This window comes from Macaca mulatta, chromosome 10 (assembly GCF_049350105.2).
Source record: "Macaca mulatta isolate MMU2019108-1 chromosome 10, T2T-MMU8v2.0, whole genome shotgun sequence".
In the NCBI taxonomy this organism is placed as follows: Eukaryota; Metazoa; Chordata; class Mammalia; order Primates; family Cercopithecidae; genus Macaca; species Macaca mulatta.
The window spans coordinates 111,673,308-111,690,410 of record NC_133415.1 but is presented as its reverse complement, the minus strand read 5'-3'; the positions used below and the strand labels follow the sequence as shown (position 1 = coordinate 111,690,410).

Genomic DNA, 17,103 nt, shown 5'->3' with positions numbered 1-17,103 from the left:
AAATTTGATCATTTTTAAAAGGCCAGAGGCTTTTCAAGATGATTCTTAACGACCTGCTGCAAGGTACCAAGGCATTTTTCAAAATTAAAGACGGTGCAGCATTGCATATTTTAATAAAGGAAAAAAATTTTGTTTCAAAGAGGTCTGAAATTTTAAAATCAGACCAACCAGTGGGTAGATGGAATTTAGTAGATAGTTTTAAAAACAAGTAGCTGGTTCAAATGGAGAGCTGGGGGAAAATAGAAACCATATGGAAAAACATCAATTCTCAAAATCCTAAATTGATCATCTAAAGCTGAAATCTATAACTTTCCCCCAGCTGGATCTCATTCTACTTTAAGCATGGCCAAAAAAATTGTTACGCACTTTACTTGCTCCAAAATGTCAGGAAATTGTGTGTTATTTGCAAATGCATGCCAATATGGCTGATGGTCCTTTAAATGACTTTTACTTTCTTCCCGGGTCTCTGGCCTCAGTTTCCCAGTATGATCTTCATGTTTGTTTTGTTTGTTAAAAAATTTTTCTGTTTTTGAATGTGCCTACCCATCGCTGTTGCTCCTTGCAGCCTGCGGGTCCTCTTCGCCGCCCCTTTTAAAGAGAGATTGAAAGCTCACCTAATCTGCAAGGCACCGCAATTTCACACAAACCCCACACAGTCTCTCTACATTCCTAAACAATCAGCCAAGAGCAAAAGCAACAATTCGCGCGCCATCCATCCTCCCGTTAATTCTTAGGTCGCCTTTCTGGCTAAATTGGAACGTCCACTGAGACTGCAGGCCATGGGGGAAGAATCCCACACGTTTGCTGCAGTATTAACAGAGCTCTCTGGAGACTCTGGTCGGACACAGGAGGGATGGATAATTATTTTCTTGTGCTTTCACTAAACGTACATGCATTAGGGAGCTAAAGCAGTGATTTATCTCACAATTCTTCTGAGAATGTGGCAGCGCATAAGGCTCCTAATTCTCCCAGGTCAGAACCTTCCCAATGTTGTAACTTAAGGCACAAAGGCACAGACGGGGGAGATTTCTGCCCAGGATTTCCTGCAAAACTAATGACCTCACTTCTTGCAGTGGAAGGAAACTACCTATAAAATGGTTTTATTTATAAATAATTGTTCCCCATAAATTGTCATTAAACTATGTCTGGACTGTGATACAGCAAAAAAATAAAAATAAAGCCCACCCACTACCACCATAGAAAAAAGAAAAAGGAGAAAAAAAAAAACCCCAAACCCAATCTTCATAAACAGTAGGAATTCCTCCTTGAAGGCCGAAGGGCAGCCTTCTACAGTTTGGTAATTGATCAGTTTACTTCAACCAATGTTAATGGTGTTTATATTTTGGTTTGGTTTTGTTCCTGGCACTAAATGTAAGAAAAAGAGTTAGCTTTGAGTTAGAAAATCCACATCCAAACTCCGTATTTCTGAAGGTCAAATCAATATTATCTTAAAAATGTGATCGGTATGGCAGCCCGCAGAGAGTTAAGGCAAATTTAATAGCTCAGCAGAGCCCTAACAAAACGCAAGATCAGGGAGGAAAAACCCTGTACCACACAGACCACCCTTTAGGGACAGATCTCACTGTGTCACAGGGAATTCCTAGTTAAGAAGGAAATAGCTTTTGTTGCAATACCGCAGTGAGGAAAAAGAAAAAAGGAGGCAGTTGGATGAGATAAAAATAAGGTATCTAGGCTCCCATGAGGAATACCCCTGCAAACCCTTTCACAGGCTAAATTTAACATATCTATGCCCTTGTCTGCAGAGAAGGCAAACTGGGAATGTTGCTTCCTCTTTCCAAAAAGAAAACAGAAAAGAGAAGTTCTGGTTTAAAACCCTTGCCTGGTGTTACAGGCTGGCTCACTTAGGGAGGAGAATCCTTTCTATAAAAATTTTTAAATTTTAGGGCAATCTGTAGGGTAATGAAGCTGTTAGTAATTTATTTCAAAGGTGACTTAGCTTCTACTCGACTCAAAATAAGGTAAATAGTGGCTGCTGCATCTTTGAAAAATGCTAGCCATGTCCAGTTTTAATGAAAATATTTATCTAGAGGATACGTGGTCAAATTATTTTTGCTTAACTACTCTCATGAAGTACTCCTGCAAGCTGCAGGAGGGAAATTTATGCAAGATTTTTCTTCAAATGACAAAATTCATGGTTGGAAGTCTGTCTCCGGGTTTTTATTTATTGTCAGGATGGCAGTCTCCGTTGGCAGGGCTTTATCGAGGGGTGTGTCAAGAATTAAGAATTTCAGAATTGCTTGGTGACAAGTGATGCTAACTTACTCAATAGCACATATGTGCATGTTGATAAGCCACTGAGAGTCATAATCAGTTGAGTAAAGAAGCCCATCCTTCTGCATCCCAACCAATCCTTCTGAATTCAGGGTTAAAGTAGAAAAAGCATCCTAAACTAACATGACTATTTGTATGGGTGATGTCATCCTTCTCTAAACAATTATTTGATCTAACAAATTCTAGAATTCACCATAAGGAGCTGCCTGCCTTGCTCTGAAAGGTGAAAAAGTTCACGTTCGTTTCCCGGATGCTTAGTGACTAGTAAAGGTGGTTTTTTTTGTTTGTTTTTTTTTTGGGGGGGGGAGGGTGGGGGTGGGCAGGCATTGGTATAATTAAATGCTACCGCCTTGTCTCCATCTCCCCTTTTGAAATGGAAGCCAAAGCAACTCAAGGTTAAATTTTCAATTGAATCCAGGTTTAAGAAAGGGAACAGGACTGGGCTAACCAGCTAGTAATTACAAACTAGTGCCTTCAGGTGCTTGAAATCTAGTGAGCTTAACGCTCTCACACCAGTGAAAATAGACTGGTCAACTTAGTTTTTTTCTGTTTTTTACACACTTTGTCACATGAGAACGATGGGTAGGCCCCAATCTGGGGTCTTGGGGAGAAAAGCAAGTTCCCCGATTTATTGAATGCTCCCTGTTTGCATTCCTCATGCCAGGCAGGGCTTCCTAACTTGTCTCACAGGTCTAATATAAAGTCTCTCCCGTTTAATCTTCATTCCCGCTACCGGACTGCCACACTGCACTATACCAGGATACCTGGGAGGACTTTTCAAAGGCAAAAATGCCCCTCAGTGAGGCTGGGAGTGCCTAACTCCCAGTCTTTCCATCCTTTACATAAAAGTTCCCTTTTCTTTTCCTTAGGCAGGGGTACTGATTTGCTTTTTGTTTTAAAGAGAAACAATGATTTGCTCATAATGGTAATTTAAAGGGGGACAAAAAAAATTACAAACTATAAACACGGGCTGCCACTTCCAAATCTGTTTCTGGTGAGAATATTATGGAAACGATGTTTCCTAAAACATCCTGTGTTGGTTCATTACATTGAAATCTGTGTGGGGTGGGGTGGGGTGGGGTGGGGTGAATCTGCAGTGACCAGCATGGGCAGGACAAGGGGGCGGCCAAAGCCACATTGAAGACACTGCAGTGATGTCTGGAGGCTGTGGCAGGGACCTGGCCCAGAGAGGGGCTGTCACGGGGCCAAGTGCTGTCAAGCATCCCCCGCAACCAGGCATGATTTTCTTGGGATAGGGAGATGTTTGTCACAAACACTGGTGCTTTCATCAGTAGTATTTGCTGCACCAAAGACCCAAGGGGGGGGACCCTAAAGAGCCCTTCCCAGGATTTTCTAATATGTAAATCCAGAAAAATTAAGTGAAAACTGGCTGCCCAGCCCCCAAAGCCTACCTATACTTCCTAAAGGTTAGTATAAAGTCTGTTCCTCTTACTTGGTGCCCCTGCACAGATTTGACACTTACTCTCCATTAAACCCATTAACATGCAGGATCCTCATCTGCTTCACAATGGTGCTTTTACCAGATTCTCCAGCACCTAGAAAACGAAAGTAAGTCTCAGGTTATGAAGGAGGCATTTTAACACTTTGGGCAGGGAGGACTGCTGTTGTTGTTTTGTTTTTCCATAGAAGCAACACACAAAAAACCAAACACAAAATCATAGACTTGCAACTTTTCTTGACATTTCGACGCAGAGAAAAGGAAATCAATGTCCAACTCAGTGTCTACCTGCAGTATTTCACCACCAAAATAACAAACAAGAATTCAGGGTTTGCTGGTTTTAGTTTTTTTCTTTTGATTGTTTAAAAAATTGTGGGGTGGTGATGGAAAGGGGCAAAGAGAAGGAATGACGCAATTTTGTCATTTGCGGGGTAAACAAGAAAATTGAAGTTAAAACTGTGAAACTGAATCCCTGATACATGAACATTCACATATAAACGTATCTAGACACACAATTCGTTGTCAGATGTTTCATGGTTAAAATACCCGGGATTCCCAACAATGCCCAGACGCTGCAGTCTCTTCCACATCACGTAGCGATGCAGCACTTTCCTTCTAAACATTTTCACAACGCAGCTTCTTTCTGTGCAGGTTTCCTACCCCTTGGGCTACTTAAAAATCCACCCCTAAAACTGCATTACATTTTATCCACTTAGCCATACTCCTCTTTCCTCACAAACTATATCTTTCTAAAGATAAATTCCCTCTGGGTACAACTACGTTGCTGAGGAAAAGGGGAGACCATCAATTATCTGTCATCTTCTGGAAAAACCACACTTTAATATGAAATACAGTTCTTGAGACCCTATTAGCATTAGGTAAACTGTAACAGTAAAAAGTAATACAAGAACAAAACTTTAATCAAAAGGAAAACTATCCCTGGGAACTACTGAATTTGAAGGATTCCAAGCCCTTCCCAACTCAAAGAGTAGAAACACATGCCTCCATTTTAAATCATCTTTCATTTGTAAAAATACATATATGTTTCATGGAAAAAACACATTTCCATCAAGCTAGAGGGAGGATGGCTATTTTGCATCTTCTTTTTTGCGATGCACATTCTCCAACAGATCATCTATGTGTGAATATTTTGCCCTCCTTCCACACAAATCTGTTTGTTTTCACCCCTTTTTCTTTTTAACTTTTAATTGTATTGTTTTGTTTTAATGCCCAGATAGCAGAGCATTCCTCCTTCACTTGCCTTCTCACAAGCCCATAATCAATATCTGTAAAAGTTAAAATTAGTTTCTACGGAAACATTGATTTCAAAGCAAACACTATCTTAATGAGCCTAACTTTGGTAAATTAAAAATATAAATGGCACTATTAAGAGAGGCCATGAAGAGAATACGTAATATTTAGCAGGATCGCTAATATTCTAATTTCAGAAGTGCTAAACTGTGTTAACAGTTACAGGACGTATCTTTTACAGGCAAAAACAGATCCGTGCCTCAGTTTCCACATTCATGAAATGTGGCCGAAAAATTATTTTAAGATCATTGTAAGTTCTCTAATTCACTTAATTTTTATGTCATTAAGATAGAGTAAAAAGAGGATTTGGGGCATTATTAGGTTTCCTCTTTTGGGGGGAGGCATTATTTGGTGAGAATCACCATTGAAAAATGCAAAATGTTGTGTCACTGGCTTAAGCTGCAGATTCCTAGGCCAGAGGCAATCAATACTTCATGATGTAATGTAGTCATATAGACTAGGACATTTAGATTAGCCCCTGTGACGCAAGGTGTGTTCTGAGTAACAGTCTCAAATTAAGTGGAGACTTTGTGATCACAGCACAAAAGGTGTTGGAAATTTAAGATACCATTAGCATCACACTTGACTTAAATTAGTATTCAGATAGCATTCGCAGAAAAGATTCTAGACTTTTCCAGATTTATACTTTGAAATCAAGTTATACACATAATATCCCAACAGCATAATTCTGCCTTTAAAAGTTTTAGACAAGACAGCAACACATGTACCATTTAATTACTGAAATTGCAAATGCATAAACATCAAAGACACTTATTTTCACTTAATTAGTAATTTTCTTCTTTTATAAATCTGGACCCAGGAGAACAAAGTCATGACCTATCCAAAAAGAGCAAAGCAAAAGCCACCAAAGGAAAAAACAACAACAAAAAACGGCCTTTTATATTTTCTTCTTTCTACTCAAGCTGTTTTGCTGAAATGTGACCACGAACTAGGTCTTAACCTAGCAAATTCACAAATTTATTCAGATAGCCAAATTATCAAGGAAGTGGAAAACTTCCATTTTTAATTAATGCTGTGTAATTCTTTTGGCCATTTAAAATTTTTCCCCCCAAAACAGCACCTTAAGGGAAAAAAAAAGGAGGAAAGGCCATCTCCTTATAACCTTTTTAAATTTAATTTTATTTTTTTGCCAGAGGAAAAATCGCAATAAAAAAAAAAAAGAAAAACCCAAAACCAAACAAATAAATGTCACTTGATAAACAACTAATTAATGTCTTTTTATCTCTTCCCACCTGGAGGAAATCTTCTCCTTACAGCACTCTCAATCCCCCCTCCCACCTTGAAAAGGACAAACCCACCCCCCCAAAAAAAACCACGCCATTTCCAGACCAAGAAGCCATTTACAGACAAATGTCATTCTCCAGTTTTATCTGATTTGTGAATGTCTTTGTTTTTTCTTTTCACAAAGCACTCTCAATGTGGCCAGCCAGCAGAAAAATGTGTTTTTTTAATGGTTTATTAAAATAGTGTTGGGGGGGCGCTGGTGGTGGGGGGGGCAGCTGCTACAATTAATTCTCCGCTCTGCTTTTGAAAAAGCCTGCAAGTCTGGAAGGGGAAAAAAAGGTCATACTGTAAAATGACGTGTCATTTGGCTTCACTGGGCACTTCTCGTACTAACTCTATCCATTTTTTGGTGGTGGGGGGTGGTCTTATTTTATTTGACTCTCCTTCTCCTCCTTCCACCGCCCGGCCTGGCCCGGGACACGTCTGCTCCGCGCACACACAGTCGGTCCTGCCCGAAACGCACCAAGTCGCGCCCAGCGGCAACCGCCCTCCCTCCTCCCCTCGCCGCCCCCCCACCGACTCCGGCGCCACGACTCCCTTGCGCCCCCTCCCCCCCACTGCACCACCTTTACCGCTCCGATCCTTTCCGAGGGGCTGATGTCACCAGCCCCCCCACTCTCCTCGGCCACTTCTCCCCGCCAAAGCCTCCCTTTGGCGAGGCCCCCTCCGCCACCACGGCGCCCCCCAGCGTCACCCCCTCCTCTCCTCGCCCCTTTCTTCCCCCTTTCCCTCTCCCAACAAATCTCACACCCCACGGAGGCGGGTCCCCCTCCCTCTACCCGCCACCCGATTTCCTGTCCCCGAAACCCTCTTTTTGTCGCAGTCTCCGGAGCCCCATGGGCCTCCCCCTCCCCCTCCCCAACACGCACCCAAACCCCTGGCGTCGTGTAGGCCTCGCGGAAAAAGAGAGAGAGAAAGAGAGAGAGAGGGAGAGAGCGAGAGCGAGAGCAGGAGACACACAGAACGGGCGGGCCGGGGGAGGGGGACCCGCGCCCGCGTCGCCACGGCCCCGCGCCCCGTTTTTGAGCCCCCGCCCGGCCGAATCCGCGCCCCGGGGTCCCCCTTCCGGCCTCGCCCCCCACAGACAGAGCCCGTGAACGGGCAGGGGGCCCGGGAGCGCGCGCCCGGGGCGGGGGGCGGGCTCGGCGCGCGCGGCCTGCGGGGCGCCCCTCTGGGGCCCCCGGGCCGGGGCCGGCGCCCCCCGCCCGCCCTTACCCAGCAGCAGCAGGCGGTGCGTGGCCCGGTAGACCTGCTTGTCCTTCTGCAGCTGCTTCTCGATCTTTTTGTTGGCCTCACGCTGCGCCTTCTCCTCGTTGCGCTGGTCCTCGGTCTTACTGTTCCCGAGGCAGCCCATGGCGGCGGCGGCGGCGGCGGCGGCGGGGCGCGGCCGGGCTGCGGCGGCGGCGGGCGCGGGCGGCCTCACGCGGGCCGGGAGGGCCGGGGCAGCGCCGGGCGGGCGGGCCGGGCGCGGGCTCGGCTCCTCGGCAAGGAGCGCGCGGGGCGGACTGCGGGCCGCGGGCCGCGGGGCGCGCGGACGGGCGCGAAGGGGAGGGTGGTGTCGGTCGGACCGAGGGGCGCGCGCAGCTCCCCGCCCCTCGAGCCGAGGCCGAGGGGGCTGATGGCCGCCGCCGGGCCGAGGCGGACCAGAGCAGGAGCTGCGGGAGCTGCTGCCGCCGCTGCCGCCGCCGCCGCTCTTATTGCCTCGGCCGGGCCCCCGCCGCCGCCCCGAGCCAAAAGCGCCGCGGCGGGCGGGGGGAGGCGGGGGGAGGAGGAGGCGGCGGCGGCGAGGGGGGTGGAAGGAGGTGGAGGAGGAGGAGGGCCGAGGAGCGGCCGCGGCGGCCGCGGCGGCGGCTGGGAGGGCGGGAGCCGGCGGAGGGAGGCGGCCCCCCGGGAGCCCGGGGAGGGGGTCCCTCCGCCCGCGCCCGGCCGGGGACGGGACGGGCCAGGGAGACGCCCCCCACCCCCCAGGCTCGGGCCGCAGCCGGGCCGGGCCGAGGGGGGAGAGGGGGCGTCTCCGCGCCAGTGACGACCCCTCGCACGACGCCAACGCTCCACCCCCCGGACCGCGTCGCCCGGCGCCCCCGAGGCCTCCTCCCCCTCCCGCGGGCGCCGCCGAGGGGCCGGGGTGGGCGGAAGGGGAGGGAGTGCGCGCCCGGACTTAGGAAAATTTTCGAAAGAGAGAGAGACACAGAGAGCCAGAGAGCAGGAGTGTGGAAAAAGCGAGGCGAGCACGAACCAAAGGACAGAGCAACCGAAAAGGAAAATGTGTCCACACACACACACGAACACGAATAAAAACCCACACTACACAGCGATGGTGGTGTCTGGTGGCGGTGGCGGTGGCGGGGTGGGGGGTCTGACTAGATGAGCCGCTCCTCGCGCCCCCGGCGCCGGGCGCCATGGCCCGAGCCGAAGGCGCCGCTGGCCCCGGAGCGTCCGCGGCCTCTGCGCTTGGCGCGGCCGCCCAAGTAGGAGAAGAAGGCGCAGCCCAGGAACATTCGGAAGCAGCAGGTCGCCCCGAACACGAAGCCGCAGCCGCGGCCCTCCTCCGTGCGCTTCTGCAGGAGGAAGTTGAGCACCCACGAGGGGCTGCGCACCGAAAAGAACAGGAACACCACGAGGGGCAGGTGGGCGCTCAGCGCGCCTGCCTTGATCGGCCCAGGCCGCCACACGATGCCCCCGACACGCGGCGCCGCGTAGTAGGCGTCGTCCTCGTCGCCCGAGTCCGTGTCCCACTCGGCCCAGGCCCTACTCGTGCCCCCGGCGGCGGCGCCCTCCTCGACGCCCCCGACGGCGCCCTCCTCGGCGCCCTCGGCGGCGGCGGCGGCGGCCGCGGCGGCGGCGGCCTCGGGGTATCGGGCCTCCTCCTGGGCTTCTGGCACCTTCTTCTTCTTCTTCAGCATCTTCTCCACCTTCTTCCTCTCCTTCTCCTTCTTCTTCTCCTCCTTTCGCCTCTGCTCCAGCAGCTTCTTCTCGAGCTTCTTGCGCTCCTTGTCTGTTAGGAACTTCTCGGGGGGTGCCTCCCGCGCCGGGTTCTTGGGGTTCTTCGCGGACTTCTCGGGGTCCCCGCTCTTCCGCGGCGCGAGCGGCTCTCTCGAATCGGCCAACGCCGCAGCCGCCGCCGCAGCTTCGGCAGCCACCTCGGCAGCCGCCGCGGCCGTCTTCTTCTGGCTCTCCGCCGCCCGGGCTTTGAGCTTCATGGCCATCTTCAGCATGGTGGCCCGGCCACCTCGGGGAGCTCGGCTCGCGCCTGGCCCGGGCGCCCTGCTTGCCCCCGGCCTCGGGCTGCCCGGCCCCCGTGCGCCCCGTGTCGGGGGGCTCGGCTGCGGTCCCCGCCGCGCTGCCCCGGGGCCGCGGAGCGCGGCTGCCCGGGCTTCGGGCTGCTGGGCTGGCTGCCTAAGAGTTAGCGCCAAAAAGGATGAGCAAACGAAAAAGGGACAAGAACAAACCAAAAAGCACCCAACAACAGCGAGAAACCAAAAAGCACCAAGAAATGTCAACTCAAAAAGAAAAGTGCAAAGGCGCGGATGGCACGAGTCTGCTGTTACCCTCAGGCGCTCCTTGGTTTGGCTCTTGGGCACGCCAATGGAGAAAAGAAAAGAGAGAGAATTGGGGGGTGCTCGGAGGCGCGGGGCAGGGCAGCGGCGCCCGGGCGCCCCTGCCTTGTCCCGGACCCGGCGGCTCTTGCCCGCGCCGGGCGACTCGCACTTCCGCGGGAGGCCCCGGCGCTCCCCGACTTACATGTGAGTGAGGTGCACTCACACGCAAGGCAGTGCCTGCCGGCCGCCCGCCGCCGCCCCGCGCCGGGACAGGGGCTCGCTCCAGCCGCGGCGCCGCAGCCCGGAGCCAGAGAGCAGGGGAGCGCCGCGCCGGCCAGCCACCTGACGCAGCCCGCTCCGCGGTGCCGACGCGACTGAGTGTCCCTGCCGGGGAGCAGCGCTTCTAACCGGCCCCGATGACGCCCCAGCCTCTTCAGAGGACCGACCCATAGCAGCGGCCCCTATAAACCGAAGGGGAAGCGCGAAAAATCGGCCCACCGGGGACGCACCCAAATGGGCCGCCGCGCACCCTGGGGGTGCGGGCCGGTGCGGGGACCGCGCGGGTGTGGGCCAGGGGCTCGCGGGCCGCGATGGCGGGGGGCGCGGGTGCGCCCAAGACGGTGGGCGCTCAACCCCGCCTCCCAGACCTGCCTCCCAATTTTCGGTGAGTGGTGTAGCCCTGGGCGGCGTGCAAAGTGTGCGACGGCGGCGCTTACCCCTGCTGTGCGCCTCCTTACCTCCAGCCACCCACCCCGCCCTCCCAGCGGCGCGCGCCCGCCGAGGTAGGTGTCAGAGAGCCGAATTCGAATTATTTGCGACGCCCGACGGAGTTTCTTATCTTCGGACGAGAAAAGTGCGATGGGAGTGCAAAGGTAGCTCTGCTCGAAGCAGCAGGCGCGCCGGTGTCACGGGAGCCGAGGAGAGGTGGCCGTGGCTGTGGAGTCGGTGCTCGAGGCGTCCTCCCAGGTGGGAGAGGTGGCGGCCTGGCCTGGGCGCCCTGGGGGCTCTGGAACAGAGGGAAAAGTAGTTTACGGAACGTGAACTTGTTTGAGGGTTCTTTCAAAACTTTCAAGTGTCCCGCCCCACACTAGGATCTAGCAGTGCACGGGATTAGGAGCAGGGATAGCAAATTTTCAACCAGTTGACCCCAGCCCGCCTTTCCTGGGACCTAGGTTGGGTCATCTGCTGCCACCGTGGTGTCTGCTGGGATACAGTTTATTCATTCAATAAATGTTTGGTGCCTGCGGGTTCCGCGGCCCACCATGTGCCCAGGTGAGCCGAGGCGGCCAGGTAATCAAGCTAAGACATGAGCAGTGTCTTTGATGGGACACAGGCCTACATCCCGGAAAACCCAGATATGCAAAGTCCACAAACTGTCTTCCAACTTTTTCTTTGACTTCTTAACAGAGTCCATGAAACTTAAGATGTTTGGATGGAGAAGGAGAAAGAAAGAAAAGTCTACTTATAAATGGAAACACATTTAACAGTCCCCAGGGGTAGGGGGCGGTTGATACCACCAGAGGCCTGGAGCAAACTGTTGTATCATTTTAAGTTAGCTTTGAAAATAAAAAGACACTGTTAGCCATTCAACAGGATGACTGAAATTCCCCCCTTTCCCCCAGTTTGCTCCACTTCGAGTAAGAAAAGGTGTGACAGATGAAGATGCCACATATTATTTTTCTTGGCCCCTTCAGGTACACCACTGCCCCCATTGTACAAGGCCTCTTTTTTATGAACCTGAAAGGACAACAGAGGGCGATTCAAAGTCACCAAACAACACTTGGAATTAAGAACAGGAAGCGCAGCCTAGATGCCGTCCTGCCCTAGGTTGCTGCAGACCCCTGACTTTCTCGAACTCGGCTGAAAAGTTGCTGCCAGGTTTTTGTCACACTCCTGATCATGGCCTCTCTTCCACACAAAAATACACCTTCTTTTGAAAATGCTCAAAGGAACTATCCTAGGTTGATGCTTTTCACCTAACCAAAGATGCATAAAAATATTGTGCAGATACACCTGAATGTGCTCCCGGGAAAGCTCAGCAGTAAGGCCTCAGGACGGATGATTCTCAGGCTGCCTGTAACAGTTAAAGTAAGGCTCACTGTCATCCGCCACCTAAATTGGAAAGAATCGCTTGATGACATGGCACAGGTTCTATATCTTTAGATAGTAAATTAAAAATTCCTGGCTGAATTTGATTGTCACTTTTAAAAATTGTTAAAGACTTGTAAGAGGGAAGAATAGGCCAGAAATTTTTGTTATGCTCCATTTGTTCAAAAGCATCTTCCTTCCTGCTTCTAATGTGGCAAAGCACAGATACATTGTCTTTAAGAGGTAAGGTAAATAGTAACAAATACAACCTAGATACTTATGCCAGGAGCTACAAAGTTATACAATGAATATAATGAAGAGCCTCCTTATTTGGAAATCTCTGAGCTCCATTACCACCTTCCCCTTTTAGATAAGTATCACACCTGAACTTTAAAAGGAGTGAAACTGCCCCATGTCATATACTAACATGCGTTCTAGGCAAGGCACAATTGGGACTATTGTCCTAGAAATGTGTAACGCAAGATCAGGCTTTACTCCTTTCAGCTCTCAATCTATGAGGCCATTCTTGAAAACAAAAATGTTTTAAGTGTAGGTTTCACCTATATTTTATTATGACTACTGATGAATAAATAAAGCATTTACTTTGTAAATAAATGACAGCAGGTGGAATCATGGGTTTACAGGTAAGCAAATGACACCCAGAGCGCTGAAACACAAGCTGGTTTGCGGTCAGCTAGGCTCTCTGTTTTCACTCCACACAAAGTGAAAGAAGAGATTTTATTGAGCTTTTGGCCTCAAATTTGACCTCTCAAGGCCCTAAAAGTTGTGATTTTTTTTTTTTTTAAGTCTTTCAGATTTGGAGGCTACCATGTGTGACCTTTTCATATGGGTTAGTCATTTATTTTAATTGATCATTACTGTTTTAAGTACCTAGTTTATGCTTTGAAAGTGGGGCAATCTATTAGCATAATTCTTGGAACAGTCCAGATGAAAGAGCTTTCCAATGGAAGGGGCCCCTCATCTGGCTCAGGAAGAGAAGGGAGTTATGGAGATTTCAGGGAGAGACAAAGGGCAGAATATCTTGGGTATAAAATGCCCGAAGAGAGCACAGATCTGTGGCTCAGGAGACTTGCTTCGTGCCCAAGCCAGCCAGTTGAGATCATAACACATCCCTAACCTAAAACACTAGGTCACCTAACGAAAAAAATTGGTTAAACAGATCGTGTCACACACTACACGGAGATACGGCCTCAAAACATTTCTTTCCAACATTCCATATTGACAACAAGGAACAACGTCCCACATCAGGGTTTGAATTCTGTGGTCTTGTCAGCTTCGTGGTGATAAAGGCAGTTTGTGTTCTTGGCCCCTGGGTATCCTCCTTTCTGAGTAAGAATGCCTTGTCTGCCTTTCGAAGCAGCGGACTTGCTACAGCTTAGAATCTTGAAAATAGTGTTCTGCTTAATGATGTCACTCAGTTTTTGGACAAGAATGTTATCCTTGGCCCTTCATTAGTTGGGGTCATTTTAAGTTGTTTTCCAAGAGCTCAGAGCAAATATAATTATAATATTATTTTAATAGCCTAGGAAACAATAAATAGGTTTCCACTGAAACAGAAACCTTAGCTGTAGGATTTTAATAATAGTATTTAGCACTTTCACAGTGTTTCCTGTCTTCAAAGCACATTCTGCACTTTAATTAGCTAGAATGACTGAAACTGCTATTGCAAATGAATGTCAAAGTCTATGTCATGTAGATGATGAAAGAAGGAATTGTAAAAAGCATTTCCTAGTCCCAGTTAATCCTTGTAAGAAGGCTCTATTACTTTAGACCATAAAAGTTCTTAGAAATCGAATGTAGTGATTATCTAGGACATTTTTTTCTTGTCATATTCACTAGTCAGTAACTCCAACCACAAAGTAACCCTAAACTTATATTCAAAACTAAACATGATGTAAAACTTCATTTCAGAAGACTTGAAGTCAATTACTGAAGAGTTAACTACATGGCCATATGACATTTTCCTATTTATTATCCATCAACTAATTTTAAAATGATCTGTTTTTAATTCAGAACATACTCTAATTCAAACAGAATGTGGATGTACATTGGCCAGTGTGTTTGGACCGAATTCCTTGAGTCAGTGGATTTGAGATGTTGTTCAAACATCTACTTAAAAGCATGGCACACAATATAAGGGCAACGAGGACGTTTTGCAGCCCTTCTTGATCTTTCCTGACTCTCTGATGGGGAGGCACCATCTGTGGGAGAGGCTTCCTGGTCTCTGTGGACAGATGCCCAATTCCCCAGGCCATCAATGCCTTTCTCACCACATCCCCATGAGCCCCAGAGTGGGCAGGAATGGACTTCTAACAAAGCCACCATCTACCTTAAGAAGCGGGAAGCTAACAAAAAGAGATGACATGTATTACTTATGTTCCTTTTAGAAGCCTAAATGATATGATGCACATGTTACCCTTCATTGAAGATTCTAGGTGGACAAACAACTTGGATATCAACAGGGAGCAGAAAACCCACTAGCAGGACCAAAAGGCAGACCCATCAGCAGAACACAGGCTGCAGCTTCAACAATTCCAAAACTGAAAGTCAAATCCAGGAGAAGACAGGAAGCTCCATTTTCTTTGAGGTACATCAACATCAATAACAGATCAATGGACCCACTTAATGGAGTTCTTAATTGGGTACAAAAAAATATTTAAGAGTTTTAACCACTCTACAGCAGGAAAGTTAATTTTCCTAAACTGAAATATCCTTCACTTCCCTTGGGGAAAAGTTTTCATAAGGACTAAGGTAATGGGAAAACCTGTTGCTTAGAACTTTTAACTTGGCCTTGAAGATGGAAACTCATCCAGGATGGAGAATAATGTAGGGAGACTAGTTAAAAATAGACACGGACCAGTTCACTTTCACACTTATTTACAAGGTGCCTTATTTAAATGACACTTTGATCCAACATCTTACAAAACTAATGACAACAGGAAAAAATAAGAGGCAGTTGGTGCACCTGGAGATGGGATGTTGAGACCAGTCAGGAGTTCTGAGGGACTAATTTCCTTAGATAAAAGAAACCCATTAATTCTTCTTATTTTAAAGATTTTAGGAGTTTTTTCATAGTATTCACTTCTTCAAATTTAGCTCCATAGAATTGGAGTTTAGACAGTTAAAAACACTGGATTAATCAGGCAATTCATTTCATTTAGTTAAATGCTGCTTTGTGGACATACACAAATGAAACAACTGCTAAATAGAAGTTTTACATCTTCGGATTTTATCTACCTGCCAACCAAATGTAGGTGATCATTTTCAAACAGCCTTGCCATTAGGAACTAGCCTCAGTTTGGGAGAACTGAGATTCAGACTGGGCCTCAGGTGTCATTCGCCTTCAGAGCTAAAACCCCCTCTCCAGTCCCACTTCCATCTGCTGTTGGTAAACCAGGAATTAAGCAATTAACGTGACATAATTAGTCACACATTTAATTCACCTAGAAATGCAGATACCTTTTCATCATTTTGTGTTTGTCCACACGTTTTAGTTGAAATTGAAAAATGTGTAATTATCGCTTAGCTCCACCTATTTTCCTGGCTTTTATTTTGAGGAGGGAACTAACCATTGGGGCACAGGCTGCACAGCTCCCAAAGTGGAGGGCTGCCCCCTCTTTTCACACGGGCTCCAACTGTCCTCCCCACGGCCACCGCAGCCTTCCTCTGCTTGATTTCCATTTAGCCTCCAGTTGGTCGAAATTAGGCGTTTGCTGGGGAGCTCAGGGCTGCGCCCTCTGCTCTCCCACTCAGCAGTTTATTGAGGGCTTGGCAGTGTGCACAGAACTCTCACTGGCCTGTTAGGAGCCCACTCAGCAGCAGAGCCCAGATGGCACTGTGTCTTTCTAAGGTCCTTGCCGACCACTGGAAGTTATGAGAAGGGGAAAATTATTCAGCCCAAGCTGCAAGCATTTGCAACCAGTCTGGGGATCAGATGAAAAGGAGATTTTTTATGAGCTACAGACCTCAGCTCTACCCGCAGCCACGTCCCAGGGTCTCTGCACGCTGCCCAATACTGGGAAGGCTGCCTCTGCCCGCTTTCTTGAACATTCCTGTTTTTCGGTTGCCTTAGTCTCTACTACCTTCTCAGATTACGGCTCCTTTTGTGCTAATTACACCGAAAAAATTGAAAGAATGTCGCTGACTTTACAAAGAACACAAAGCAGACTTGCTTTAAAAACTAAATATAGCCAGTTTCTTTCAGAAGGCAGACAGACTCGGCCTTCCAATGATTTGTACTATGCAGATTAATTGCAGATGGCCAATTCATTTATTAGGACCCAAATGACAGAAGGGCTTAGCTATCGGCAGGACAGATTAAAAATGTGTGTTGCTTTTGGGGGCCATTTACATAAAATGAGGTCTGATTAATGACGAATTTTTTTCCCCGGCACTTAATTGTAAATTAAGATTTGCTGATGATGACGGGCTAATTTAAGCTACCATGGAAAGAGGAAAGAAATGGAAGCTGCCGACTGTAGGAAGCAGTACCTGTACTGCGCAGGTAAAAATATAAATGAAACGAAAGAAGAAAATCTAACTTCTCATTCTGGAAGGCAGTGGCTGACACAGATCAAGAGGATATTGTTTTTGCAGCCCCTGTTCTCCATTATGTAAGAAATGGCCTTTTAAAAGACAGACTTGGGAAAGGGGTATTATCTCTGCTAGCCAAGCAAATTATAGATTACTCCCCACTTCCACCCCCACCACCATGAAATCCCGAAAGAGTTAACAGGTGAACAGTAGCAGCTTGGAATGATTTATTTTTTTCTAAGGAACATTAAATACTGAATTGCTCATGCTGAAATAACGCTACAGCTGTGATCCGTGGGGCTGAGTTTTGGACACTGGCTCGAGTGACAGGTGTACTCGTTGTTTGCCCAGCTCGGCTGAAATTGTGATGCCTAACTCAAATGTTTTCCCAATTAACTGGTGAGGATTCTGGAGCCAGCCAGGAAAGGGCCTTTTGCCACAAGGACGGAAGACATGTGTGCTCAGCCTTCAACAAAAATGTCAGCCTTAGGGGAGAATGGAGCCGTTGCTCCCTGATCATAAAAACAAGAAAATGGAGATGGACCTGCAATGTCC

The 17,103-nt window shown here is 48.4% G+C and overlaps 2 protein-coding genes across 54 annotated transcripts in view; both read right to left on the bottom strand.

Annotated features, from left to right (window-relative positions):
* LOC100424899 (guanine nucleotide-binding protein G(s) subunit alpha) overlaps nt 1–17,103 on the bottom strand; it is a 71,710-nt gene that overhangs the window by 11,425 nt on the left and 43,182 nt on the right. For 4 of the 50 annotated variants that reach the window (XM_028828536.2, XM_001083221.5, XM_077952040.1 and 1 more), the window contains 2 exons: nt 3,776–3,848; nt 544–588 (listed from right to left, as the gene is read on the bottom strand). In XM_028828536.2, the coding sequence (XP_028684369.1) occupies nt 544–588; nt 3,776–3,848 (118 nt within the window). Of the gene's footprint in view, nt 1–53; nt 57–543; nt 589–3,775; nt 3,849–6,933; nt 7,278–7,582; nt 8,037–8,068; nt 8,392–10,075; nt 10,283–17,103 lie in introns of those variants that run through there. The other 46 variants (XM_077952063.1, XM_028828537.2, XM_015148705.3 and 43 more) reach the window with 37 other exon arrangements.
* LOC144329396 (neuroendocrine secretory protein 55) overlaps nt 1–17,103 on the bottom strand; it is a 64,535-nt gene that overhangs the window by 4,250 nt on the left and 43,182 nt on the right. For 3 of the 4 annotated variants that reach the window (XM_077952123.1, XM_077952125.1, XM_077952126.1), the window contains exon 2: nt 3,776–3,848. The gene's annotated coding sequence lies outside the window, so the exon portion shown is untranslated. Of the gene's footprint in view, nt 1–543; nt 589–3,775; nt 3,849–17,103 lie in introns of all 4 variants that reach the window. The other variant, XM_077952124.1, reaches the window with a different exon arrangement.